Source organism: Bubalus kerabau, chromosome 1 (genome assembly GCF_029407905.1).
Source record: "Bubalus kerabau isolate K-KA32 ecotype Philippines breed swamp buffalo chromosome 1, PCC_UOA_SB_1v2, whole genome shotgun sequence".
In the NCBI taxonomy this organism is placed as follows: Eukaryota; Metazoa; Chordata; class Mammalia; order Artiodactyla; family Bovidae; genus Bubalus; species Bubalus kerabau.
The window spans coordinates 128,289-154,503 of NC_073624.1; the positions used below are offsets into that span (position 1 = coordinate 128,289).

The 26,215-nt window shown below is 56.9% G+C and overlaps 2 protein-coding genes and 1 long non-coding RNA gene across 5 annotated transcripts in view; 2 read left to right on the plus strand and 1 right to left on the minus strand.

Annotated features, from left to right (window-relative positions):
- SHANK3 (SH3 and multiple ankyrin repeat domains 3) overlaps positions 1 to 8,448 on the minus strand; it is a 49,436-nt gene extending 40,988 nt beyond the window's left edge. The window contains exons 1-9 of the mRNA XM_055556430.1: positions 8,062 to 8,448; positions 7,538 to 7,741; positions 6,594 to 6,665; positions 4,555 to 4,663; positions 4,328 to 4,479; positions 4,068 to 4,235; positions 3,876 to 3,992; positions 3,439 to 3,516; positions 2,825 to 2,891 (exon numbers count right to left, since the gene is read on the minus strand). Of these exons, the coding sequence (XP_055412405.1) occupies positions 2,825 to 2,891; positions 3,439 to 3,516; positions 3,876 to 3,992; positions 4,068 to 4,235; positions 4,328 to 4,479; positions 4,555 to 4,663; positions 6,594 to 6,665; positions 7,538 to 7,741; positions 8,062 to 8,346 (1,252 nt within the window). The 5' untranslated portion in view covers positions 8,347 to 8,448. The remainder of the gene's footprint in view (positions 1 to 2,824; positions 2,892 to 3,438; positions 3,517 to 3,875; positions 3,993 to 4,067; positions 4,236 to 4,327; positions 4,480 to 4,554; positions 4,664 to 6,593; positions 6,666 to 7,537; positions 7,742 to 8,061) is intronic.
- On the plus strand, positions 7,453 to 20,695 carry LOC129634338 (uncharacterized). The gene is made up of 3 exons (XR_008705587.1): positions 7,453 to 7,543; positions 20,151 to 20,313; positions 20,516 to 20,695. It is a non-coding gene; the product is annotated as an uncharacterized LOC129634338 (long non-coding RNA).
- Positions 20,696 to 21,340: 645 nt separating this feature from the next.
- ARSA (arylsulfatase A) lies at positions 21,341 to 24,647 on the plus strand. 3 transcript variants are annotated; one of them, XM_055556604.1, is made up of 9 exons: positions 21,341 to 21,458; positions 21,833 to 22,066; positions 22,252 to 22,492; positions 22,573 to 22,791; positions 22,866 to 23,035; positions 23,354 to 23,478; positions 23,571 to 23,698; positions 23,949 to 24,051; positions 24,141 to 24,647. In XM_055556604.1, the coding sequence occupies exons 2-9, from the start codon at positions 21,849 to 21,851 to the stop codon at positions 24,458 to 24,460; spliced, it is 1,524 nt and encodes a 507-aa protein (XP_055412579.1). In that variant the 5' UTR covers positions 21,341 to 21,458; positions 21,833 to 21,848; the 3' UTR covers positions 24,461 to 24,647. The 3 variants fall into 3 exon arrangements, with proteins under 3 accessions (XP_055412579.1, XP_055412640.1, XP_055412707.1); XM_055556665.1 differs by having other exon boundaries at positions 21,347 to 21,458; positions 21,889 to 22,066; XM_055556732.1 differs by lacking the exon at positions 21,833 to 22,066 and having other exon boundaries at positions 21,359 to 21,458.
- Positions 24,648 to 26,215: the final 1,568 nt, after the last annotated feature.

Genomic DNA, 26,215 nt, shown 5'->3' on the forward strand with positions numbered 1-26,215 from the left:
TTAAAATAAACAACAGATGGAAGGCTGGATTTGGCCTGGGTGCGGTTTGCCAAGCCCTATCTAGACTCTGGTCATGCAGACCAGCAGCCTCACCTCCAGCTCCTTAGGAAATCTCAGGCTCCACCCAGACCCTCTGAGTCGGAATCTACATTTAACTAGATCCCTGGGTGACTCAAATGCACACTACGAAGTGAGAAGCACTTTCCTAGGGTACTCTTCAAAAGCACTCTGGGACAAGTCAGCGAGAAGTGTGCCTCAGAGTGTGTACACCAGAGCTGGGAGGAGGGCCTGAGGACCCAGAGGCAGCCCGAGGCAGCAGGGAAGGAAGCAGAGGCGGCTGCTCCCAGGCAGGGTCCCTGCTTCCTGCGGGTCAGGGCAGGGGGGCTGCCAAGAGGCTTCCAGGTGACCTGTCCCCTGAAGGGTGACGACAGGGCTCAGCCTACAAGATCCCTCCAGGCGGCTTCGTGCTGGAGGAAAAGGAAGGCTGGCTGGGCAGAGCCTCCCTGCTGCTCCTGCTGTATGCAGGTCCCACCTGGGTCCCCAGGCTGAGGCGAGACAGGACCTCTGACTCCCAGAGGGAGCGTGTGCCGAGGGGAGGGGGGACCAAGTGTGGATCTCTGGATCACTCCGGTCTGAAGATAGGCTCTGCTATTAATCCCTCTGTGCCTGGGGTTTCCTCCTCTGTAAAAATGGACTAACAGCACTCACTCACTGGGGGCTTGTTGAGAGGGTTGTCATAAATGCTCAGAAGATACTCCCCTGTGACTCAGGCGCATCTGGCTGTGTCATTTGAGTGTATGTGTGACATCTGAGCAGGTAAGGGTGCGTGGCCAGCAGAGCTGATGCCAACCGTGGGACTAACTGATGTGACCTCTCAGCTCAGCCACAAATGCCTGACCCCAGCCAGGTGAGCGCACCCTGGATCAGCCAGACAGAAGCTGATAATGGTGACCACAGGAGCCCCAGCATCTCTGTCCAAAGATGAGGGGCAGCTGAGGCCTTCCTGACTCTCAGCCTGGACCACAGAGAAGCCCCCATCCTCCCTCCCACCAGCTGGACCAAGGCTACCTGCCAGAGTCCAGACCCATGGAATCAAACACTGCATAAGGTCAGCGGGGGAAGGAGTAAAGAACCATAAAAGACTTTATTTTACCTAAGGAAACTGAGGCATAGAAGTCCCAAGCCGCTTTCCCAAGGTGACATCACAAGCAGCAGAGCCCACGTGTCCAGAAGCCAAGCTCATCCCAGGCTGACGACCTCCTCCAAAATAAGTAGCAGCCCCAGCCAGACCATCACTGAAGCACTTGCTCTGCCTCTCACCCCAGTTCAGACCTCAGGCTTCACCACAGTTCTCTCCCAAGCAGAACCCAGACCGCAAGTCGGCACCGTTTCATTGGCTCAGTCACGTGCTCAACACACATCAGCTGCTGCTGCTGGAGGGTTCAGGGTCTGCCCACTGTCACGGACCCCTGACCCTGCCTGGAAACAAGGGGCTCACAACCAAGCCTCACTGCCGGCAGGTCTGTTCAGGGGAGCCTATGTACGAAGACTCCTTAAACGTGAACTTGACCTTAGCCTAACCGTAACCTACCATAACCTCACATGAGAACCAACAAGGACTCAGACCCTGGGACCAGCCTTAGCCCTTTGCTGTCCACTGCCACTTTAAACTTTGTAAAAATGGAGGCATCAGATACTGCAGTCCCAACAGAGAGGGAAGCCCGGGAGTCTAAGCTCCCAGGAGAGCCGTGGGCAGAAAGCCTTGTCTACCCAGGACAGATGGAGCAGAGACAGGGCTCGCTCTGTGGCCAGGTGGCTGGAAGGGGCAGCCGCTGGCCAGAAAATACTCTTTTCAGGAGGAGAGGCCTACCTCCAGCCACTCCACATGGGGAGGGGAGACTCAGGATTTGCAGGACAGCTTCCCGGCCAGCCCCACAGGCAACACTGCCCTGGGAGAGGGTGGCCCCTGAGGCCTGAGGTTCAGACTAGACAACAGCTCCTGGGTTCCCTCGGGCGCGTGCTGGGCCCCCCGAAGCACTGGCTGCCGAGGGCTTAGAGCCCCTTGTCCCAAGACGGCTGCAGCCTTCCCCACACGCATGCCTACCACTGCGCTCTGATTTCTTCACACACGCATACAGGTGGCCTTGTCGTGTATGAAGCTTGCCGTGGGCCACTTAAAGTGCATTGTTTCCAGCTGAAGTGAAACACCGAGCGTCTGCGGTGGCGCTCCATTGCCACTTGTCCCCTGCTGGCCCTTCACACGACCTCACAGGAAAACACCCTGACCGAACTCCAACCCTGCTTCCGACCTAAGCTGATCCCTAAATCCACAGTGGTAACAATTACGATTGGGAGCAGGAGGAGAAGGGGACAACAGAGGATGAGATGGTTGGATGGCACCACCAACTCAATGGACATGAGTTTGGGTAAACTCCGGGAGTTGGTGATGGACAGAGAGGCCTGGTGTGCTGCAGTCCATGGGGTCACAAAGAGTCGGACACGACTGAGCAACTGAGCTGAACTGAACAATCACAACCATACCCTTAACGCTGACCTGACTAACTGCGATCCACAGCCTTCACCTAACCGTGACCCTAACCTGACCCTCTGTCACCTGCGCAGGCCCTCCCCTCAGCACACTCCCTATCCCTGAGGGGCCCACTAATAGGACCACTGGGACCACTCCCAGTTGCACTGGGAGAGTTGGAGGAAAAGGCTCCGGGTTAGGGGCTCCCTTGTAACAACCCCACTCACTCTTGCCCTGTTGGGCCTCGACAACCCCCACAAATCCACATCGGCAGGGCCCTTGGTGGGCAGAACTCACCAACGTCCGAATCTTTGTGGGTCTTGATGACCTCCGCGAGCTCAAAGTTCCCCGCTATGATGGCCACCTGGGGGGTGGGAGGGAGATGGAGGGAGGCTCAGCAGCACAGGCTTGCCTCCTCTCAGCCCTTGGGGTTCCCTGAATGCCCAATCAGGCTCAGACCTTGGCCCTGTCTGACCCACCACCCCAGTCTGTGTGGGACTGAGGGGTCTCCTGGAACACAAGACTCTTGGAGCTAAAGCCAGAACACACTGGCCACCCTGCCCATTCTCGGAACGGCCCCTCCAAACGCCTGGTCTCCCCACATGACCTGTGAAGGCCCCTGAATGGACAGTCACAGCCCACACCTGTTCTCCCCTGGCCCCAGAGCCCTCTGACCCTCCTCTCCTCTCCCTGGAAGGGGGGCCGAGGGAGTCGTCCTCAATGAGCACCCCTCATAAGAGCCAGGCACTGCCCTGGCTCACACCCTTCCTCCACCTCACCCTGGGACGACCCTGGGCCCAAAGCTCCCTCACGCTTTACCGGGAATAGACCAAGGTCCAGAAAGACCAAGCCGCACAGAGATGGAGAGACGCGCCCCAGGGAGCCCCACGCTCCTGCAGACAGTCACGTACCTGGAAGGCTGTCTGGCTATTGTAATTGCGGACATCCTTGTTGGCTCCGCGGAAAAGCAGGACACGGGCACAGCTCTCCTGCGGGAAGATTGGAGGAGAGGTCACAGCTGGGGCAGCACCTGAACACACAGGGCCCACGGCTGGGTGTTCAGCACACACACGTGTAGCATGGGGACGAGCAGGGCAGGTGTAAGTGTGCAGGTCCTAGCTAGCTCAGAGGGTCCAGATGCACTCAGTGCACACGGGGTTTTTCAGAACACACACGCGTGACACGTGTTCAGGGAAACGACAGGCACACATGGACCGCAAGGCCACCCAGCTCAGTGCAGGAGGCAGAACACGCAACTGTGGTGTGACCACAGGGTCAGACATGCACACACACGGAGTCACTGCACAGCACCACCCGTGTGCACACGTGTGCAGACGTGCAGACCGACCTGGTTGTAGAGGGCACAGATGTGCAAGGCTGTGTTCCCAGAGGCGTTCTGAGCCCCCATGTCAGCTCCGTAGAACAGGAGGTGCTCCAAGTGCTGTACATGCCCGAAGCGGCAGGCCTGGGGGAGGGGGCGTCACTGCTGGAGCCTGGACCCTCAGACCGACCCCAGGCCCGCTCCTGTGCCCCCGCCTACCTGGTGGACTTCCTGCCAGCCGTTCTCGTCGGTGGTCCCCAGCTGAGCATGGTCGTGCAGGAGCAGCTCGCAACAGAGGGCATCCCCCCCGCCCAGGGCGCTGTGGTACAAGGGCGTCAGACCACGGCTGTCCTTGTAGTCCGGTGAAGCGCCCAGGTCCAGCAGGGTCTGAGGGCAAGAACCCCAGTATTCATGCCAGGCCAGCCTCCTTCCGCTCCCAGGTCACACGACGCTCCAGCGAGGGCTGGGCCTGCACTGACCGTCAGGGCGGCCGCATTCCGCTGGCGCGTGGCACAGTGCACGGCCGTGAGCCCGTCTCGCGTGCGGAAGTCCAGGTGGGCGCCGCCATTCTTCAGCACCTTCAGCAGGTCGGTGGCATCGTCCAGCTGGGCAGCCAGGCTCAGTGGACACTCTGGGTTCAACGGACAGGTGGAGGTCACAGTCCTGGCCATTCCCAGACTGTACCCCTCCCTGATCTGCTTCTCACCTCCTGAGTCAGGATCGTGGAAATTGGGGTCCAGCCCCTTGTCCAGCAGGCGGGCCACCTTTTCCGTGCTGTGCAGCTGGACATATTCCATAAACTTCTTCAGGTTCGCCTGGAACAGCCAGCCATCCGGATCAGCCCACACTTGACGACCGTCATTTGACCATCGCCCACATCACCCAGGGAACTGCCGTACCCCTCAGTGGGACCCGCCAGCCTACACCATGACCTTCTCCCTTTCCCGTGGTACCCTGACCATGCACTCCCACTGCGGCCCCAATCCCAGCTCCACTGGATCCGCGTGCTGCTCCAGGTCCTTCCTTGCCCTCCAAGCCCAGCTAAGTGAGTTCCCTCCCTCAGCCTTAGCCTCTGCCCTGGCTTCTCTCCCTGGCCCTGATGCCCCAACCTGTCCAGCCTGGAAAAGCCTGAAGCCACGTGGGCAGGAGCCAGCCAGGGGCAGCGCACACCCCGCTCCCCAGGTAGCCTGCTCCTTCTCCGGTGCACCTTTCTCACGAGCTCACCCCACGACAGATCCCAGCTCCGGGGCCCTCCTCTCTTGCCGGGAGCCCCCTCCTGCGGCGTGACCCTGACTGCTTTTCCTTCACTCACCCGGTCATGCACCAGTTCACTCAGCAGAGCCTCACTAAGCTCCCGCTGGTGCTACAGCGCTGCCTGCAGCAGGCAAGGTGCCCTGGCCTGAGGCCCCAGGCCCTCCAGAGACAAAACGCATCAGAAATAGGACAAGATGCCGTAGGGGCAGCTCCACGCGAGGGGGCACCCTCTGGAGGGTTAGGACGACGGGCCAAGAGGAAGCACGGTCAGAGCTGAGAGGAAAGATCTCGGCCCCACCCGCGTGGGGGGCGGGAGGCTTAGTGTGGTGCTGCGGGCCGGCCGGAGACCAGGCAGGCAGAAACACGGGACTGTGGCACGGAGTTGAAACTTATCCTAAAATCAACTGAGACTCACTGAAGGTCAAGAGTCATAGGTGTCCTGCGGGTCACTGAGGTCAACTTGAGAGGAGGTGATGGGTTATACCAACACCAGTGAGGGAGACTCTGCCCAGCCACGGAACCAAGGCAGCAGAGGACTCTGGCACGGAGACACCAGGGTCACAAGGGGGTGACTGGGGCACAGGGGTGAATATGCAGATCCCTCTCTTAGGCCCCAGAGACTGCCAATGAAGTGTCCAGCAAGCAAATGTCCACTGGCCCACGGGAGCCTGGGATGGGAACTCAGGGAGTCTGCCTATGGAAAGGGCCAGGGTACCCACCCTGCCCCTCCTACATTCAGAGGAGGCAGGGAGGTGCCACCCAAAGAGCATGTGGGGTCAGACCCTCCTAGCAACAGTACCCAGGAGTAAAGACCCCACAGGTAGGCCTAGGAATAGGGCCTGGGAGTTAGAAGATCTGGGTTCAACCCCAACATCACTGGATGCAGAGCTGTAAGCAAGTCACTTAAATTCTTTTGGACTCAGTATCTTCATCTATGAAATGGGATAATAACAGTTCCTCCCAGAAAAAAAAAAAAATAATGAGATGCCTAATTTCAAGTGCCTCACACTGGATGACCACTAAGTCCCGGATGCCCTGTTCTCCCCACCCCAACCCAGCTCCCCTCAACAACCCCATCTCCTCACGTCGCCCCGCAAAGACACTGTGCCCTACTGCACTCCACCCCTTAGCCAGGGGCCCACCAGAGGGGTCAGCGAGTCTGACCTGAGTGGAACCCATCACCAGACCGACCACCCCAAAGTCATGGTGCCCGGAGTCTGCATCCGGCCCTCTAGCCGCCCCCAACACCCACTCTGGGTCCCTGATGACAGGAGAAAGCAGACTGAGCCAAAGCTGGCCAGCCCAACCAAGCTGGGATGGCCGTTCTGGGGACAGGGGGAAGGCCTCAAGAAGGGAATTTTTCAAGGACATTTTTGACATCACAAAATCCAGCTACGGCTGAGCTAGTGGAGCACTGGCCATGGCGGGGAGGGGACTGGAGGGAGTGCAGAAGATCACCTTCGAGTACCCTTGCTGTGGCTGCCTCCTTACCTTTGTGTGAAGCTTTGCAAACTGCTTATCATCAATGAGGTTCTGGGCATAAACTCGTCTCTTGTATCGAAACTGCTCAGGTAAAGACAAGGCAGAAAAAGGCACCCACCTGGACTAAGTGAAAGCAGACACACAATGGAGTCCTGCCCACTGCTGTGTGGCCAGGGCCCCACCGCTCATCACCCCATACTGCCCACTGCTGTGTGGCCAGGGCCCCACTGCTCATCGCCCCACACTGCCCACTGCTGTGTGGCCAGGGCCCCACTGCTCATCGCCCCATACTGCCCACTGCTGTGTGGCCAGGGCCCCACTGCTCATTGCCCCATAACAAAGCTCCTGCCACCGGCCTCACCAGCCCATGCACACGCCATGGACACGACCTGCACGGAGGGCAGGTGTGCTGCACGCCCAGCGGTCCCTCTGCCTGCTGTGCCCTTCCTGTTTCACCCCCACCCCCAGGATTCCCTGGAAACCTCAGTCCTCTTCCAAGACCAGGTTCCAGGCCTACCTTCCTAGACACCCCTCTCTGGACAGAACTGTGCCTACCTGCCTGTGCCACCAGGGAGGCCCAGTCAGCTGACCCATTGCACTTGCCACCCCCACCTCCAAACTGGATCTGGTCCCCTTGCTCACAGGGTGCTCAACGGCCTTTACATCATGAACAGGTGAGCAAACGAGTAAGACTTAGACTGTCCTTAGGACGACTGCACAGGCAGTGGCAGGAAGACAAGACACAGATGTGCACACAGCCCGCGGCGGGCGCACTCCACGCGGCGCTCTGGGCACTCACGCCCGCTCACACCCCGTCGCACGTGCTGCTGACCGCGCGCCTGCACGCGGCTCACTCCTCAGTCGCCCCGTACACACTAACTCCCCGCGTCCGTGCCCCTCGCTGCCGCGCCCTCTGGAGCTCGGGGCTCTGCCCGTTCCCGGCCGCTGCTCACCTCCAGGTAGGGCAGGGGCGTGTCCAGGTTGGGCGGGTATTCCTGCAGAAGCCGCTCCTCGTCCAGGAACTTGCCGGCGCGGCCCCGGGAGGGCGGCTGGAAGAGCCCGTAGTTGAGCGCGTCCTGGAGGCTGTGATTGAGGGCGCAGAGCACGCGCTGCTTGGCGGCCCAAACGGGCGCGGCCGGGTCCAGGCGCAGGCACTTCTGTAGCGGAGCGCGGTCGTGAGCCGATCCGGCCTCCCGGCCAGAGCGGGGCACGGAGGCCCGGGGCGCCGCCCGAGTCCCGGCGCGGGAGCGGAGGCCGCGGACCCCCGCCTCCGCGCCCCGCTCGCGAGGCCTCGCCCCGGGGGCGGTGCTTCCCCGGGCCCCGCCTCCGCCCGGCTGCGGGGAGGGTCCGGGTGGAGGCGGCGGGGGAGGGGCGAGTGGCCGGGGCCGGGGTCTCCGGCGCACCGCTCGCGGCGCGCGGGTAGGGGGCCGCGAGAGCAGGGCGAGGGTGCCGCCGGGACCCGGGCAGCGAGGCTCACCGTCTGCTGCAGGTCTGGGATGCCGACGCGCACGATCACGGCGCTGGCCCCGGGGCCGTCCATCCCCGCGCCCGGACCGGGGCCGCTAGCGGCCGGGAGCTGGGCGCCCCGGGGCTCCTCGCCGCGCCCCGGCCCCCCCCGGCTCCCCACCGGAGCCCCGTCGGCCGCGCTGCGCGGGAGGGGGCCGGGGGGAGCCGGGGCCGGGGCCGGCGCCGGGGACAGCGGCTCCGAGGGCTCCGCAGGGGCGGCGGCGGCGGCGGCGGCGGCGGCGCGGCTCAGCTGCATCGGCCCCGGCTCCGCTCGGCGCCTGCCTTCCCCGGGGGCGGGGGCGGCGGGGGGAGGGGGCCTGAGCCAGGAGGGAAGCGGGGGTGGCAGGGGGCTGAGCCGGAGGCGGGGGCCGGGACGCTCAGGGCCGGCGAGGGCCGGGACGCTCAGGGCCGGCGAGGGCGAAGGGGATTGTCTGGGGTCCCGGGGTGGGGAGGGAGGTCCGTGCTAAGGCCGAGGGCCTCGCTGCAGGGTGGGGACCCTGGGGGCTGTGCTGGGGGTGTGGGGACTCCTAGGCCTCGGTGTGGGGGGAGTGGCTGAGCAGCGAGGACCGCGCCGCCTTTCGGCTGCGGAAGAGCATCCGTGGACCACCGGGGAAGATGCGGCGAGGCGGGGGGTCTTGGAGCTGGGATGGGGGCCGCTTTGGGCACTGGGACCAGAGACAGGGAAGGAAGGGGAGAGAAAAACTGGAGAATTAATTTCCGGGGGTGGCAGCTTCTCCCCACTCTGCCGACCCCCTCTCCCCACCCTACTCAAGACCCGGAGATGACAGGGACCAACCCGGTCCCAGTCCTGGGGGTGGGACGGCAGGGACCTCAGAGCCCCGGGGTCTCTCCCACCACCGGAACCATTTAACCCTCCAACTTAACCCTTAGGACCTCGCCGAACTGTGTTCAGCGCGGCTCGCGGCTCCCGCATCCCTAGCCGAGTTTGGGGAGTTCGCTCTGGACTCTGAGGCCCGCCGCTCCTCCAGCCCCCTCCCCAGGTCCCCTGGTTCGCCTAGCTCCGACGCCTGTCACCCGCCCCCCGCCCCGGTCACCTTAGCGACAACAGGATGGGGCCGCGACCTAAGACGCAGGGCTTAGGGGAGGGGGCGCTACTAGTCTCCACCTGCACCCGGGAAGTGAATTTTAGTTTTACGCGTTGTCGTGGCAACGCGGGAGGGGGTGATGAGTAGGCGGAGGAGAGGGGAGCACAGTAAAGAAACTAGCTCAGGCACCACCGCCCCACTGGAGCGCGCCAGCTCCCCCCCCACCCCAATACTCGTCAGCCTCACAGAACTACCCCAGAGCTGGGAAACCCGAGCCCTCAAGGTTCTTAAAAGCAACGAGCAGCCCCTTCACGTTGAAATAGCCCTGATTTCCCGAGAAACAGCTTCTGACTCCCACAAAGCTCCCCCACCGTGCTGGACTCCTCCCCAGAGAACAGGCCCTGACCCCCATGGCCGCTCCCCTTCTCACAAGACACACTTGCTAACCTTCACAGAACAACCCAGCCTGGGGACACCTTCTGGTCCTGGTAGAAAATACCCCAGCCTCACCCACCTTCTCCAAGAGCAGCCCTGGATCCCCTCCCTGAGCCTCCCAGGAATAAACTTGAATGAACCGCCCCCCCCACACACACACAGACACACAGAAAACCTCCCTACCCTTCCCCGACATCCTGGAAGCACCCTACCCCCACACAAACCAGTTCTTTACACCCCGTTGGAGAACAGTCCCCACCCCAAAGAGCCCCACAGTACCCGCCGCTCCGCCCCTGGAACAGCCTCTGGTCCCCCCAGAGCAAGACCCACTTCCCCAGGACCAGCCCTGACTCCTGAGGGAAACCGGGCTCTCTCCCTCCCCAGCCACCACCCCTCCAGGAAAAATCTCTGCCTCCTAGGAACTCCACTGACCCCACCGAGCGTAAGTCCAGCGCTGTCTGCAGTCTGCTGCTGCTTTCTTCCGAGGCCTGGGCGGACCCTCCCTGCCTAGGAGTATGACCCCAGGATGTTCAGGCTCTTCCCAAGGCCACTGGCCTGGCCTGAGTTGGGGAGCTGAGGGTCCCCAGAGGCTGGGGCGGATGGGAGGGATAGGGGAAGGGGGAGCAGGAAGGGGCTGCTGGAAGCCCACTTATCTGCAGGAAGCACCTTGGGAAGCATGTGGCCCAGCCCTGGAGAGAGGAAACGAGTGCTTCCCGGCCCCCCTGTCTCCACCGTCTTCCTGCCCCTGGTCTCCCCTCCCTGAGTCACCCAGAGCTGCCCCTCCCTGTGTCCCTCCCCCTCCCGCTGTGGCAGCTGTGCGGCCATGGCCACATTCACCAGAGTCACGACGGGACTGAAGAAGGAGGCTGCATCTCCCCACAACCAGCCTCAGAGCAGCCCCAGGCCTCCGGGCTCTCCCTGCAGCCTGCCCTTGACCTGGGTGGCCAGACACCCACCTGTCCACCGAGACGACCTCATGGGGACCCCTTCAGCCTCCCCAGGGGCCCACTGGACTTGATACACCCAGTACCATGAATGCCGCGGTTTCAGGAGAAAACCTCACATCTGAGAAGCAACCAACACATCCCTGGTCTCCAGGCTCAACTGGGCCTGCCGTGTCAGGGCCAGGTCCACAGAGCACCTGGCCCAAAGATAGGCACTTAATGAACAAATTCCAAGCTGGCACCACTCCCCAACCCACCGCCACCCTGGCAAATGGCAAAAATCCCAACCCCCAGAAGCACCTGTCCCACAGAATGTCCTCCTGGCCCTGAAGCCTGGTGGATTGATGGAGCAGGAGGCCCAGGGACAGGCTATTTTGTTGAGAATAAAAGACCCCAGGATCCTCAGCACCTCCCAGCCCAGCCCTGCCTCTCCGCCCTCCTGTCTTAGTCCTTGAAGGCAAGGAGTCCCCAGACCCCATGGCCCTTCCATCAGGGCTAAGATTCCAGAAAGACTCATGGTTCTCCCATCCCCACTTCCTCCCAGCACAGGTTCTGAAGCCCAGGGCCTGTGGAAGCTCATGTGGGCAAAGCATCCGGAACGTGCCTGGCACAGGGTCAGACCTCTCCAGTGGAACACTGCCCACCACTCCGTAGCCCCCCAGGCCCCCAGCCACTGCAGAGGCCATCTGTGCCCACACCCTCAAGGTCCTAAGCACCCCAGCCCCACAGCGGGCAGAGCACCCCACCTGCAGCGTCCTGTGGGCCCCTCCTGGTGAGGCCGCGTCCCCCTCCCTCACCACGCCCTCCTTTCACACTCCTGGGCCACTTCCTCACCCAGATCCCAGCTTTTTCCGCCCTCTCGCTGTTGCCTACAGAGGCCTGGCCCACAGCCCCCTCTTACTGCAAGCCCCGCAGGCCTGGCCTCATGCCCGGTTTCCATGACAGGGCTGGGGTGGGGGGCAGGGGGCATCCTGCCGTCTGACCCTCCCCAGGGGCCTGTCTCCCCGCCTGTGCTGTTCCTCTGCCCCCACTCTGGTCTTCCCTCCACAGCACCCTAGTGTCTGCCTGCCCTGAAATCACTTGTTGCTTATGGTCTAGGACCTGTCTTTCCCCCCAGGATGCAGGCTCCCCGTGGGGCGGGAGCTTTCCTGATTTGGTTCACCCCTGTGTCTGAGGCCCCGTGCTTAGTCCGAGCTCAGTGGACATTTGCTGAACTTTAATCTTCAAACTGTTCACACCCAACTTTGTCTGTTCAGGGCAGAGCCTCTCCAAACTCAGAGCAGGTTGTAGGGGCAGAACGCCTGAGTATTCTGTCTGGACCTGGTGCGATGCTTCTGGTTAGGTTTCTGTTTTGTTTTGTTTGCTTCAAGTTATTTAACATCTGTCAGTACATTTAGGTCCAATTTCATCCTAAGTCTGATAAGTTTTATTTTTCCAGGAATACAAATCTTCTGCTGAAGAATCAACTTTTCATTCTGCTAATCTATTTCTATTTTGTTTTCTTCGGTTTATTTCTTTCTACCGCTTTGATTGTTGTTAGGATCCTTCTTCTAATTTCTTCAGCTGGGTACCGAATTCAATTTTTAGTCTTTCTTTTCCCTGACAATGAGTGTTTAAGGTTATAAATTTCCAAGTTCCACTTTAGTTACGTCCATTAAGTCGGGTCTTAGTTCTGGCATGTGGAATCCAGTTCCCTGAAGGGATTGAACCCAGGCCCCTGCATTGGGAACTCGGAGTCTTGGCCAATGGACCACCAGAGAAGTCCTCCATTAAGTCTTAATAAGTAGTACTTTTAATTTCACCTTGTTGATTTTCTAATATCCATTGTATTGTTTGCTTTAGGGATTACTGAAAAGTATGCTACTTTAAGCTTTCAAATGTATACTGGGTTTCTTTCTTTTTATTTATTTCTTTTTGAGGAAGGACTCGCCCTTAGCTACTGATTTCTTTTTGTTGTGTTATGGTCAGAGAAGATGATCTGCATAATACTGATCTTTGAGTATATTTGAGTACAAATACAAATATAATTTATTTGTTAAAAAATAAATATAAAAAAATACAAATATAAATATATTTGAGTATATTTGAATAATACTGATTTTATAAAGACTTTCTGGTTGCCATGGATGTGATTCAATAGGAATTGTTGGATGCAAGGAGATATGTATGTGTGTGTGTGTGTTTGTGTGTGTGTATATATATGTATCTCCATATATATCTCCAACAATATACACACACATAAAATCATACCTCCATTGTATCAAGTTTGTTAATTGTATTTTTCAAATATTCTATGTCTTTTCCAATGTTCCCTTTGCCTGATTTATAAATTACTAAAAGAAGTGGGATAAAATTCCACTTTAGCAGCCTCTCCATGAAATTTTGCCAATTTGGGATTTATATGTCTTTTCAGGCTTTGTTTTTAATGCTAACAGATTTAGAATTATTATAGCTTTCTGATAAATTATTCCTTTTATCATTATATGGTACCTTATTTGTTCTTAATGATGCTTTTTGCCTTCATTTTTTTTCAATATTTAGCCTAGGCACAGCACTGTTCTGTGAGTGTTGACCTCATATATCTTTTCCCCTCATTCTCCTTTTATTCTTTCTACATTTTATACTCTTAGATGTGCTTCTGGTAAGTAGTGTGTGTAGCCATTTTTTAAATTAACCTTTAATGGTGTTTTATGATGATTATTATGTTTTACCTGATTTTTGCCTTCTTATTTTGTGTTGTCAGTCAGTATTTTTTTGTTTTTTTGTCTATGCTGCTTTTTCTCCCTTTGGGCTCTTCCTTTGATTGATCACGTTATCTTTATTCCTCTTTCCCTCAACTCCCTTTGTTTTTGGAGTTAAACATTCTTTCTATCATTTTCATAAATACACTTAGATTTGTAACATGTGGGATTAACAAAGCCCAAAGTAAAGGCTGTCCCCCTCCCCGTTCCCTGCACTAGAGGGGCTCAGCCTTAGCCTCAGGCCTTTGTCCACATCGTTCTCGCCTCCAGCGAGTCTGTTGTGGTTGCTCGTGGAGTCACATGTCAACCCACTCTTCACTCACTTTCCTTCTGACTTGAATTTTCTTCTTCCTGAAAGTAGTGACAAAGTAGTGACTTTGAAATGTCTTATTTCACCCTTATTTTGAGTGATAATTTAGCCAGTGTAGAATGCTAAATTAACAAAATATTTTTTTCTCAATACTTTGAAGATTTTTCTCTGTGTGTGCTGTATTCTGGATAATTTTTCTACTTCTGGTTTCCATCTCACTGATTCTGTTTGAGTTTAATCTGTTATTAAGTTACTCAGTCGTGTCTGACTCTTTGTGACCCCATGGACTGTAGCCCACCAGGCTCTTCTGTCCATGGGATTCTCCAGGCAAGAATACTGGAGTGGGTTGCCATTTCCTTCTCCAGGGGATCTTCCTGACCCAGGGATCGAACCCAGGTCTCCCGCATTGCAGGCAGACACTTTAACCTCTGAGCCACCAGGGAAGCTCTCATCCATAGGTTTTATTCCCCCCCCCCCCATAGAGTTTTAAATTTCAGTGACCATAAATTTTATTTCTGCAAGCCGTATTCAGTACATTATCAAATCTGCTTGTTCTTTCTTTACATTGACAAAAGATTTCTTTTGTCTTTAACTATTTTTAAAACATTTACTTTAAAGTTCACATATGTGAAAGTTTTGGTGGTCTAATCTCATGTGTAGTATCTACCAACTCGCTCACTGCAGGGGGGCTGTAGATTCTTTCTGTGACAGTTTTGTGACTTGGGGTTATGAACTCAACTGGGCCTGGGAAGCCTAGATGTGTCCCTCAGAGGAAAATAACTAACCCAGGAATTGTTTCATGTTAATTTCTTGGCTTGGTGGTCCTGGGGACTCCAAAGGGTAATATAACTAAGACTCCAAACTTGGGGGACCAACAGTGGCTACAACTTGACATGGAGACTTCTTCACAGAGAGATCACCACAGAGCCTTATGAAAACTGCTTAAATAAAAGAGAAATATATAGTAATAATTATGAAAATAGATTACTCCCCAGATTTTTGAGCACTACATGTCATCCCAAGTGTATGACGTGTATGAACTCATTCAGTCATCACTAAATCACTGAGCCAGCCCATTACTGTCCTCATGTAACAGATGAGGAAACAGAGCAAATTAGAAACAACTCACCTTGTCCAAAGTCGCATGTGGTGAGTCAGTGGAGAAACCAGGACTTGGAACACCACAGTGGGCATGTGACCCAACAGGGCTGATGAGAATCCTGTTCTGGAGGCTCAGGCTCGTAGCTGAGGGAAGAAACCCTTTCTCCACGCTTGGGACACATGGCAGAAATGAAGCTCGATAGACACTAGTGACCAAGATTGCAGCCTTGGGAAATTCCCAGCTCAGCCACCAGATACCCTGGTGGCCTGGGAAAGCTTCCTGGCTTCACTCTGCCTCCCTGTGAGCTCTGGTGTGTTAGGGACAATGGTAGGACTTGCTTCATTCCCTCCTCATTCAGGCCACATGCCAGGCACCTGCTCTGGGGCTGACGAGGTGGCTCCAGCTCCCCCTGGGCCCTGGTGCAGGTTAGGAGAGCACATGGGTGTGACATGCTCACCATGTACCTGGTGCCTAGTGAACACATTCTAATATAACCATAAAGCTAGTTCTGTGAAGACCTCCAAGACCGTCTAGAACTAACACCAAAAAAAGAAGTCCTTTTCATCACAGGACATGGGAATACAAAAGTAGGATGTCAAGAGATACCTGGATGGAAGAGGGCACGGCAACCCACTCCCGTATTCTTGCCTGGGAAATCCCATGGACAGAGGAGCCCGGCGGGCTTCAGTCCACGGAGTCACAAAAGAGCTGGATATGACTGAATGACTACATAACAACAACATACACACACACACACACACACATATATATATATATATGTCTTTATGTATTATAACTGAATCAATCTGCTGTATACCTAAAACATTGTGAATTAATTATATTTGAATAAAATATAATTTAAAAAAGAGAGATACCTGGAATAACAGGCAAGTTTGGCCTTTGAGTACAAAATGAAACAGGGCAAAGGCCAACAGTTTTGCCAAGAGAATGCACTGGACAGAGCACGCTGGTCTGTCAACAACACAAGAGAGGACTGTACACATGGACATCACCAGATGGTCAACACTGAAATCAGATTGTTTATATTCTTTGCAGCCAAAGATGGAGAAGCTCTATACAGTCAGCATAAACAAGACCTGGAGCTGACTGTGGCTCAGGTCATGAACTCCTTATTGCAATTTCACATGCTAGCAAGGTAATACTCAAAATCCTTCAAGCTAGGCTTCAACAGTATGTGAATCGAGAACTTCCAGTATACACGCTGGATTTAGAGAAGGCAGAGGAACCAGAGATCAAATTGCCAACATCCATTGGATCATACAAAAAGCAAGAGAATTCCAGAAAAACATCAACTTCTGCTTCGTTGACTATGCTAAAGCGTTTGAGTGTGTAGATCACGACAAACTGGAAAATTCTGAAAGAGCTGGGGATACCAGACCACCTGACCTGCCTCCTGAGAAACCTGTATGCAGATCAAGAAGCAACAGTTAGAACCGGACATGGAACAACAGACTGGTTCCAAACTGGGAAAGGAGTATGTCAAGGCTGTATATTGTCACCCTGCTTATTTAACTTCTATGTAGAGTACATCATGCGAAATGCCCCGCTGGATGAGCCACAAGCTGGCATCAAGGTTGCCGGGAGAAATATCAACGACCTCAGATATGCAAACGATACCACCCTAATGGCAGAAAGCAAAGAGGAACTAAAGAGCCTCTTGATGAAGGTGAAAGAGAAGAGTGAAAAAGCTAGCTTGATATTCAACATTCAAAAAACTAAGATCATGGCATCCCTTTCCATCACTTCATGACAAATAGATGGGGAAAAAATGGAAACAGTGACAGATTTTATTTTTTTGGGCTCCAAAGTCATGTCAGATGGTGACTGCAGCCATGAAATTAAAGATGCTTGCTCCTTGGGAAAAAAAGCGATGACAAACCTAGACAGAGTATTAAAAAGTGGTGAAAGTGAAAGTATTAGTCACTCAGTCATGTCCAACTCTTTGCAACACCGTGAACTGTAGCCCACCAGGCTTCTCTGTCCATGGAATTCTTCAAGCAAGAATACTCAAGTGGGCTGCCATTCCCTTCTCCAGGGGATCTTCCCCACCCATGGATCAAACCCGGGTCTCCTGCGTTGCAGGCAGATTCTTAACTGTCTGAACCGCTGGGGGAAGCCGTAAAAAAAAAAGCAGAGACATCACTTTGCTGACAAAGGTCCATATAGTCAGAGCTATGGTTTTTCCAGTGTACAGGTGTGAGAGTTGGACCGTAAAGAAGGCTGAGCACCAAAGAATAGATGTTTTCAAACTGTGGTGCTGGAGAAGAGAGTCCCTTGGACAGCAAGGAGATCAAACCAGTTAATCCTAAAGGAAATCAACCCTGAGTACTCATTGGAAGGACTGATGCTCAAGTTGAGGCCACCTAATGCGTAGAGCTGACACTGGAGAAGACCCTGATGCTGGGAAAGATTGAGGGCAGGAGGAGAAGGCGGAGTCAGAGGATGAGGGTTGGATGCATCACTGACTCAATGGACATGAGTTTGGGCAAACTCTGGGAGACAGTGAAGGACAGGGAAGCCTGGTGTGCTGCAGTCCATGGGGTCGCAAAGCGTCGGACACGACTGAGCGGCTGAACAGCAACAGCAGCATTTCCGAGTGTTTCACAGCAGAGGCGCTTCGATCGTGTTGTTGGAAATCTGATTTTTGTGTTCCGTCGCAGCAGTCAGCACGTAGGAATGCTTAGTGATGGGTAACTGAACAAAAGGACGTCCTGCATTTAAAATGTTGATTACTCACAAACACACACCAAAACATGCGGGTGAGGCACTAGGAATAGAGCAGTGACCAAACAGCCCCCCTTGGCCAACCATGTCCTCCCCCTCACTGGGAACTGTGGCGACAGGCTGTCTCTCACCCCACGTTCTGACATCGCCCATGTCTCTCCAAGGGATCCCTCACACTATGGCCTCCCAGTTCCTCGACCTCTCATCTCACTAACTGTAAAAGTCAGGGTTTAGGTATAGAGCACGGACCCATGTACGAGTGCTTTGAGCTGAAAGGGATTTGGTACATGGAGTTAGTGCCTGCAAAGTCGTCGGAAGTCCTGAAAGAAGCATCTAGCCTGAGCTCCTAGAGATACACTCTCCCTCAGCAGCTCCACAGAACTAGTCCCCAGGGATTTACTTTTTGCCACATTCAGCAAACTGAGATGTCCTAAAGCTGATATCCCACCTGCTGACTCCAACAGACCATCCCTCTGAGTCTGTATTTCCCAGCTCCTTTTGCATCTAGGTAGGGCCAAGTCAAGAGTTCTGGAAACGCGGCCACTCCTAGGCCTAATCAGTAAATACCTCCTTCTTATCCTGCCTGCTCTCTATTTAGCCTTCTGCATCCAGGATGATCTTAAATCCATGAGTCAAAAATGGCACAGTTCCTCAGCTACCAGGGAAGCCCCTACTTCCTCTTCTATGGGTCCCTAAATTCTTACATGGAGCAGAGACTCACCCACCCCTATTTCTGCTTATGTTGCAAACTGGATTTTCTGTGACCAAGAAGTAAATATCTGTTGTGTTAAGTCACTGAGATTTGGGGGTTTTATCCGTCAAGGTAGCTAGTGTTTCCTCAGCTGTTACAGGAGGGGAACCCCAGGAGCCTCGCTTTGGGCCTACAACCTTGAGTCCTTGTCTAGATCAGCAGGTAGTGTTGCATTGGCCTGCTGCTCAATACATGTATTAGAATGATATGCTTAAGAACCAGGGAAATTAATACAAAATAAATTCACATAATCACCGCATCCACGGTGAGATGGACCGTGGCCCCATACGCTTGTCTTGTGTGACCTCCAAAGCCCTCTCTGATCAGTGGACTATGGGGGCATCAGAATGTCTGGGAAGTGGTATTCACTCAGAATTAGCGGCCAGCAACCCCTGAGAAACTGACTGTCCCTTCCCCTAGAGTATGGTCATCCTGGCTGAAGGCCATACCTCCCTCCAGGGAGGCCAGGGAGAAGACTTAGTACCGCCTTGGGTGTTTCCGCCAGGTCTTTCCCTCCGGCAGCTCCAGGCCCGTGAGTGACTCATGTCCAGGAATTGGACGCGGAGCTGCACTGTGAGTCAAGTCTGGGCCATGTGCCCGAAACCTAGGGTCTTTCCACCACCAGCCCGGCAGCCACTGGTGCTACCCTCTGTGTTTGTCCCGGAGGATGACTTGATGGCCAGGGAGCCAAAAATCTCTGAGGCCATGCCATCGGCCCCTGCTGCCCTGCAGTAGCCAGCTCCCCGGAGTCTAAAGCGTGCCGCTGCTCCCCCCTCGACTCCAGAGCGCAGGTCGCTGTCTTCAGACCCTCACAGAGGACAGCGGGGGGACACCTGACCAGGTCATGCACAGTACACTTCTCTCTCTCTCTGTCTTTGGGTGCCTTTTTCTCTATTAAACCAAAGAGGTTTCCAGCAGGTTGGCTTCATTCACATGGGCTGCTGTGAACCCTGGTTTTAAAAACGAGAGCACACTCAGCATCATCCGAGCCCCTGGATCTGAACCCAGAACCTGCTCCCTGTTAGATCTGACTGATTTAGGATCTTTTGCCTCCGATATCCTGGGGTTAGGAATGATGGTTGTTGAGGCCAAAGAGGAGGGAGCAGACCCAAGGGGGGAAGTGGAGGCCTGCACACAGGCCCCTTGGCGTCCTGGATCCCTGACATCAGCAATTCCCAGGTACCGCCACAGAATACCTTCAAATGGGCCAAGTGCTGCACCAGCCCCCCGGCAGGCCCAGGAAATGGAGGCCCCTCCCTTGTTCCAGGTGTAGAAAGACCAGACCGGCACGGCTCACAAGGCCCCTCTCTTAACTGTGGGTGTTAGTTCCAAATTAACAATGTCCAGAGCCACTTCCCACACCCTGGCAGGCTGCCTCCCACCGGGGCTCTGTCCCAAGCTGACCCTCCTGCCGGCTCCCACAGCAATGCCAAGAAAGGCCCACAATCACGGAAAGACTCGGATGCCCACAGAGCTCAGCTTTGAACAAACATAGATGGAGGCACACGCGCCCTCTCCCCACCCAGAGGTCAGGGCTGCCTGCCGTGGGCACATGCCTGAGCAACCTCCAGAGTCTGCAGGGGAAAGTGTCGGCCATTTGCATAACATTACAGCAGCAGGCCGGCTCTCCTGGAGAATAAGGGTAGTTCCCAGCTTGCAGCAGAAAGGGAAGAAAGAGCCTTTGGCTGATTCCTTTTAAACTCCAATTCACAGCGCCAACCAGCTGTGATAGTTCCAATTACAGGTTCAAAGATTTCTGGGCCATGGAAAAACTTTCTGTCCTGGCCACCCACCCCATACTGCTCCCACGCACAGGCACAGGACCCATACTGGAGTGTGACACCAAGGGGATGGTTCACAGGAGCCCCTTCCATTCCCAATGAGGCCAGCAGCAGCCTGGAGCCCAGCCCCGTCTCAGGGAGATCCCTGCCCTTCAAATTTTGCTCCTTCGTACTGCCTCTAGTCTTGGCTTTCATCTTTCACCAGGAAAATGCCAGCTCCACAGCTGGGCTTCAGTGGAAGCTGTGTCTTGGCCCCACCCCAGTGACCAGAGGCCTTACAAGGACCCTGTCCATGCTCCCGCTGGCTCCAGGGACAGGAACTATGAGAAACCCTCTGCAACAGCAGCCCACATCCTGGTGGTCCTGAGGTCCGACCCTGTTGGGGAGCCTGAGGCCAGAGAGCTGCCCCGGGGAGGGTTCCAGGGAAGAGATGTCCTACGGGAGCTGCTGTGGGGAGGCACTTGCTGTGGGGAGGCACTCTCCGGGAGGCACTGACCTTGGGGTGTTTAGTTACACTGAGTAAGATACCCGCCTAACCGCCTCGTGGGGCGCTCTCTTACTTTGAAACAGCTAAACAATCTGGGGACCAAAACCGTGAAGTCATTCATACAAGGCTGTCCAGTGACAGGGCCAGGACCGGCAACTCTGTGGATGAGCCCTTCCCACTGGTGTGACCCGGATGGATGCAGAGACGACACCGCCCTCCAGATGCCCCGCCACCCCCCTGCCCGACACACACACACACACACACACACACACACACACACACACACCACACACACGCCCCATCACACCTCCACCACACACACACACACCACACACACATCACAAATACACCACACACACACACCACACACACACCACACACACAGACACACATACGGCCCATCACACCGCCACCACACCCACACACACACAAACGGAGGGGGAAAGGTTGGAAAGAATTTTTGATCTGTTTCAATAAAACACCAAACATAGCGTTGAAGGAAAAGCCAGCAGCCCGCGGACTCCACGGTTTCGGTTCTGATTTGCTCATTCCACACTCTCCAGGCTCGGGGCCTTTAAGGAACACTAGCGCGCCGAGCGCCAACACTAGGATCCCTCCTGCGCGCAGCTCACGCGCCGCCCGCCCCCAGCGCCGAAGGCCTCGGGGCGCAAACCCGGGCGCACCCGCCGCCCACCGCCCAGCCGAGACCCCGCCCCGCCCCGCCCCGGTCGGAAGAGGCCCCGCCCCCCCAGCGCCGTGCCCCGCCCCCCCAGCGCCGTGCCCCGCCCCGGTCGGAAGAGGCCCCGCCCCCCCAGCGCCGTGCCCCGCCCCCCCAGCGCCGTGCCCCGCCCCCCAGCGCCGTGCCCCGCCCCGGGGCGGGCCGCGCGGGAGTCACAGGTCAGGGGGCGGGGCGGGGCAAGGCCGGGCCGAGGCGGAAGCGCCCGAGGGCCCCGGCTGGCTGGTGTCCTGCACTTTCCCCCTCCTCGGCCCTGAGCTGCTTTTGTCCCGCTTCGTGGGCCCCCGCGGGTCAGTGTTCTGGGACTTCTGCCCCCTGACCACGAGCCTAGGCGGGACCTTTAGCAGAAGAGGGTCACATCTCCGCCTGAGAGTCTGAACGTGTCCTGGCCCTTTAGGGTCTCCAGGGAGTTAGATCCCGGGCTACAGGCTCCTGGGTTTTGTTGGGGTGGAGGGTCTCCGGGTGCCGAGGCATCTGGAAAGGGGTTGCCTCCGTCGAGGGAGTATTTGGGTCTGGGGTTTCAGCGGAGGGTAGTGCCTGAGCCTGGGTTCTTGGGGGAGGTTAATGTCCGGGTCTGGGGAGTGGGTAGCGCTCAAATCTGGGGTCTCCGAGTTAGAGCTTGCGGGAGCCAGTTTGCCTTCTCTCCCAAGGGTCTCTGTTACAGGCCTGTGCGATGAGCCATGGAGGCTCTGTGGACCCTCACTCTGGCCTTGGCCGCAGGTCTGGCTGCTGCCAGCCCACCTAACATCCTGCTGATCTTTGCTGATGACCTGGGCTACGGGGACCTGGGCTCCTATGGGCACCCCAGCTCCACCACCCCCAATCTGGACCAGTTGGCCGCAGGGGGTCTGCGGTTCACAGACTTCTACGTGCCTGTGTCTCTGTGCACACCCTCCCGGTGAGGAAGGGAACCTAGAGCCCTCACCCCTGACTGTTAGGTTCCTCCCAGATTCACTCCGGAGTGCAGAGGGAGGAGCAGGGTCTCTGTCGCTATGGAGAAATTCACGTCTCTGTTTTTCTCCTCTCTCCCCTTATCTGCATCTTGGTTTTGCCCTGTCGCATGGACTCTGACTTGCCCTGCAGGGCTGCCCTCCTAACCGGCCGACTCCCAGTTCGGATGGGCTTGTACCCTGGAGTTCTGGAGCCCAGCTCCCGAGGGGGCCTGCCCCTGGAGGAGGTGACCTTGGCTGAGGTCCTGGCTGCCCAAGGCTACCTCACAGGGATAGCTGGCAAGTGGCACCTTGGGGTGGGGCCTGAGGGGGCCTTTCTGCCCCCCCACCACGGCTTCCATCGATTCCTGGGCATCCCGTACTCCCATGACCAGGTAGGAACCACCAGGATCCTTCCCCTTGACCCCAGAGCCCCACCCCACAGTCTAAACCACTGAAGGAGCTGCTCCCTCAGGGCCCTTGCCAGAACCTGACCTGCTTCCCGCCGGCCACCCCCTGCGAAGGCATCTGTGACCAGGGCCTGGTCCCTATCCCACTGTTGGCCAACCTGTCGGTGGAGGCACAGCCCCCTTGGCTGCCTGGACTCGAGGCCCGCTACGTGGCTTTTGCCCGTGACCTCATGACTGATGCCCAACACCAAGGCCGCCCATTCTTCCTGTACTACGCCTCCCATGTGAGTGACCGTGGCCCCCCCGCCCGGGCTCCCCGCGGCGCCTACCTGGTGCTAACTCCAGTCTCCATCCTCAGCACACCCACTACCCCCAGTTCAGTGGGCAGAGCTTTCCAGGGCACTCAGGCCGAGGGCCATTTGGGGACTCCCTGATGGAGCTGGATGCGGCTGTGGGGGCCCTGTTGACAGCTGTGGGAGACCTGGGGCTGCTTGGAGAGACGCTCGTCTTCTTCACTGCGGACAACGGGTACTCAGCAGGGGCAGGGGGCTGCTGGTCAACCCCACACAGGGCCCTGGGTCTTCCCATGTTGATGCTGGCCAAGAACCTAGTGGGCTAAGGGGGTCTTGGGAGTCGTTGGCCATATACAGTGACACCTGGGTGCATGTGGGAGCCTGGCAGCTGTGAGTACATGGAGGTGCTGGTCTTGGGAGGACAGGGAGTGGACAGACACGTGCTGGCCATTTCTGTGCAAAATGTGTGACATATCGGTCTGGGGCTGGGGTCCCCGAGGCCGGCTAGAAACCCTGGGCTCCTCATTGCTGACGTCCTCCCCGTGTGTCCCAGGCCTGAGACGATGCGGATGTCCCATGGTGGCTGCTCTGGCCTCCTGCGATGCGGAAAGGGAACCACTTTCGAAGGGGGCGTCCGAGAGCCTGCCTTGGCCTTCTGGCCAGGTCACATCGCTCCCGGTCAGTTTTCAGGCCTTCTGCTCCTGGACTCTTGGTCCCATCTTCCCGGCCCTGATCACAAATGGAGTGACTGTACAGCCCTCTACTCCCAGGTGTGACCCATGAGCTGGCCAGCTCCCTGGACCTGCTGCCCACCCTGGCAGCCCTGGCGGGGGCCCAACTACCCAATATCACCTTGGATGGCGTTGACCTCAGCCCCCTGCTGTTGGGCACAGGCAAGGTATGGCCCGTGAGCACATAGCCACAGCTCCCCCGACCCCCATCCTGACCTCCCTTCCCCCCGCCCCCACCAGCCACTCACCCTCCCCAGAAGCGGGTGTGGGCAGCCCCTGAAGTCCCTGGGGCCAGGTGGACCAGCTGTCGAGCTGCATCCTAGAGGTGCTGGCCGAGGGCTTCTGGGTGGGCAGGGAGCCAGTGTCTGCCCAGAAGACAGTGCTGGGCACGTGCAGACCCCCCGACTCTGCCTCCAGAGCCCCCGGCACACCCTCTTCTTCTACTCGGCCTACCCGGATGAGGTCCGAGGGGTCTTTGCTGTGCGGAGCGGGAAGTACAAGGCACACTTCTTTACCCAGGGTAACCTCCCCTCCCCCAGCCCCGCCCACCCCTCCCAGCCCCCGAGCCCAGCCCCCCTGCCCTGTGCACAGATGTGCGCCCCTCCCCAGGCTCTGTCCACAGCGACACCACTGCGGACCCTGCCTGCCACGCCTCTAGTCCTCTGACTGCCCATGAGCCCCCGCTGCTGTTTGACCTGTCTGAGGACCCTGGTGAGAACTACAACCTTCTGGACAGTGTGGATGAGGTTGCCCCAGAGGCGCTGCAGGCAATGAAGCAACTTGAGCTGCTCAAGGCCCAGTTTGATGCTGCCATGACCTTCGGACCCAGCCAGATGGCGCGGGGAGAGGACCCCACCCTGCAGGTCTGCTGCCAGCCCAGCTGCACCCCCCGGCCGTCCTGCTGCCACTGCCCCGAGTTCCAGCCCTGAGGGCGCAGATGGAGGCCATCTGGGGTTCCTGGCTGTGCAGTGGGGGTGTAGAGGTGGTTTGTACCCGAGAACTCTAATAACACCAGCTGACACTTGTGTGATAATTTGTGTGATCCTTGTGAGAGCCCTGAGCTAGGTGTTTTTCTCCCTGTTACACATGTGGAGCCTGAGGCATGGAGAGTCCAGCGACTTGCCTGAGGTCGCCCAGCCCGAGAGACGGCCGCCTTCCTCCCCCTGGAGATCGCTTGTGTCAGTGCACACAAGCGTGGCGGCGAGTGCAGCACAGTGTTCACCGGAGCAGCACCCGGGGAGGGTGGGGAGGGGGCAAGAGAGTGGCGGAGACCAGACTCTGAGAACACAGCACCTGCCCTAAAGAGCCAGGTTTTCCCCGGCAGAGAAGCACAGGAGCCAGACCTGCCTGGCTCTGAGAAGCCTGTCTGCAGTTGGGTGAGGAGCCGCGCATCCTGCATGGTGGAGTGGTCAGCCGGCGTGATGACGTGGGCTGGGGGCCCCGCGCCCAGAAGGCACAGCAGCAGCTCCAGAGGCCGCCCTCGGCCCCCAGCGCCTCCTCCAGAGCTCCGAGGTTTCTGCCTGCCTGCACACGTTTGCAGTCTCCTGGCTTCACTTCTGCCCTCGCAGGAGCCATTCTCCACCAAAGTAATCGCTTAAGAGACGTGCCGGTTTGGCTCCATCTGCTCAGAACTGCAGGCTTCCCGTTGTGCTCAGAACCCAGACTCCTCGGGTAGCCTGCCATGCCTCACCCATGCCCTCGTCCCTTAGCCCTGGCAGCTGGCCAAGATGCCCATCCTTGACACTGTCTGGCACCTTCTCTGAAGAAAGCGTCCCCTGACTGCCCACTGCACACATCTGCACAGTGGCGTGTAGCCCTCACGGGCCACCTGTGTGTGTACTGATATCAGGGCCCCCTGCTCACTCATGGTTGAGTGAGAAGAGTGCTGTGCTCAGGACCCCAAAGTGGGTATGCTGTCTTCATGGTGGACCAAACAGCCATCCCCTTTCTACTGATGGAGTCCACCCTTTTGTTGGTGGGCTGAGACCCCTTGACCTCTCAGGTGTAGCCTCTCCTAGTCCCAGGAGAGTGGAAGCCAGTCTTAGCCACTCACAATCCAGTGATTGGCCCGAGAAGGGTGTGTAACCAAGGATCCTTGTCAGAGAAAGCTCAGGGCATCTGCTGGAGCCCAGGGTCTTGTTCAGCATCATCCTTGGAGATGGTGAGGATGATGCTGTGTCATCGCTGGCCCTGACCAGCACTGTGCAGCTGCTAATCAGCGTCCCCAGCCATGTCCCTCCGGAGCTCATAGTGTGAGAAGACAAACCAGCCTTCTAAACCGTGGCTACTGGCTTGTCTGTTACTTGCAGCCAGAAGCAGTCTTGCTGGTTGGATGTGTGAACGGGATGTGTGGAGGGCATGTGTCTAGGTACAGGGGCCCCTTCTGTGTTCTCCATGTGACCTGTCAGTTCTTGTCTGGCTTGGGTGCTGCACTAGCCATGCCCAAATCCCACTGCATCCTGGAACTGCCCCTCTGAGGCTGGCATAGGGAGGACCCACGTGCACAAGTGCTCTGGACGTGCCCACCCCCTGCCCCCTGCACCTTCTCCTCCAGGGGGCCTGCAGGCACCTCAGGGTGCCTTGGTTTCAGGATGAGGACAGACAGGAATGGAAGCAGGTTCACGATCTCTGTATCACATCCAAACTCCAGCAAGACTGAACGAATGCCGTCACTCAGGCACCAC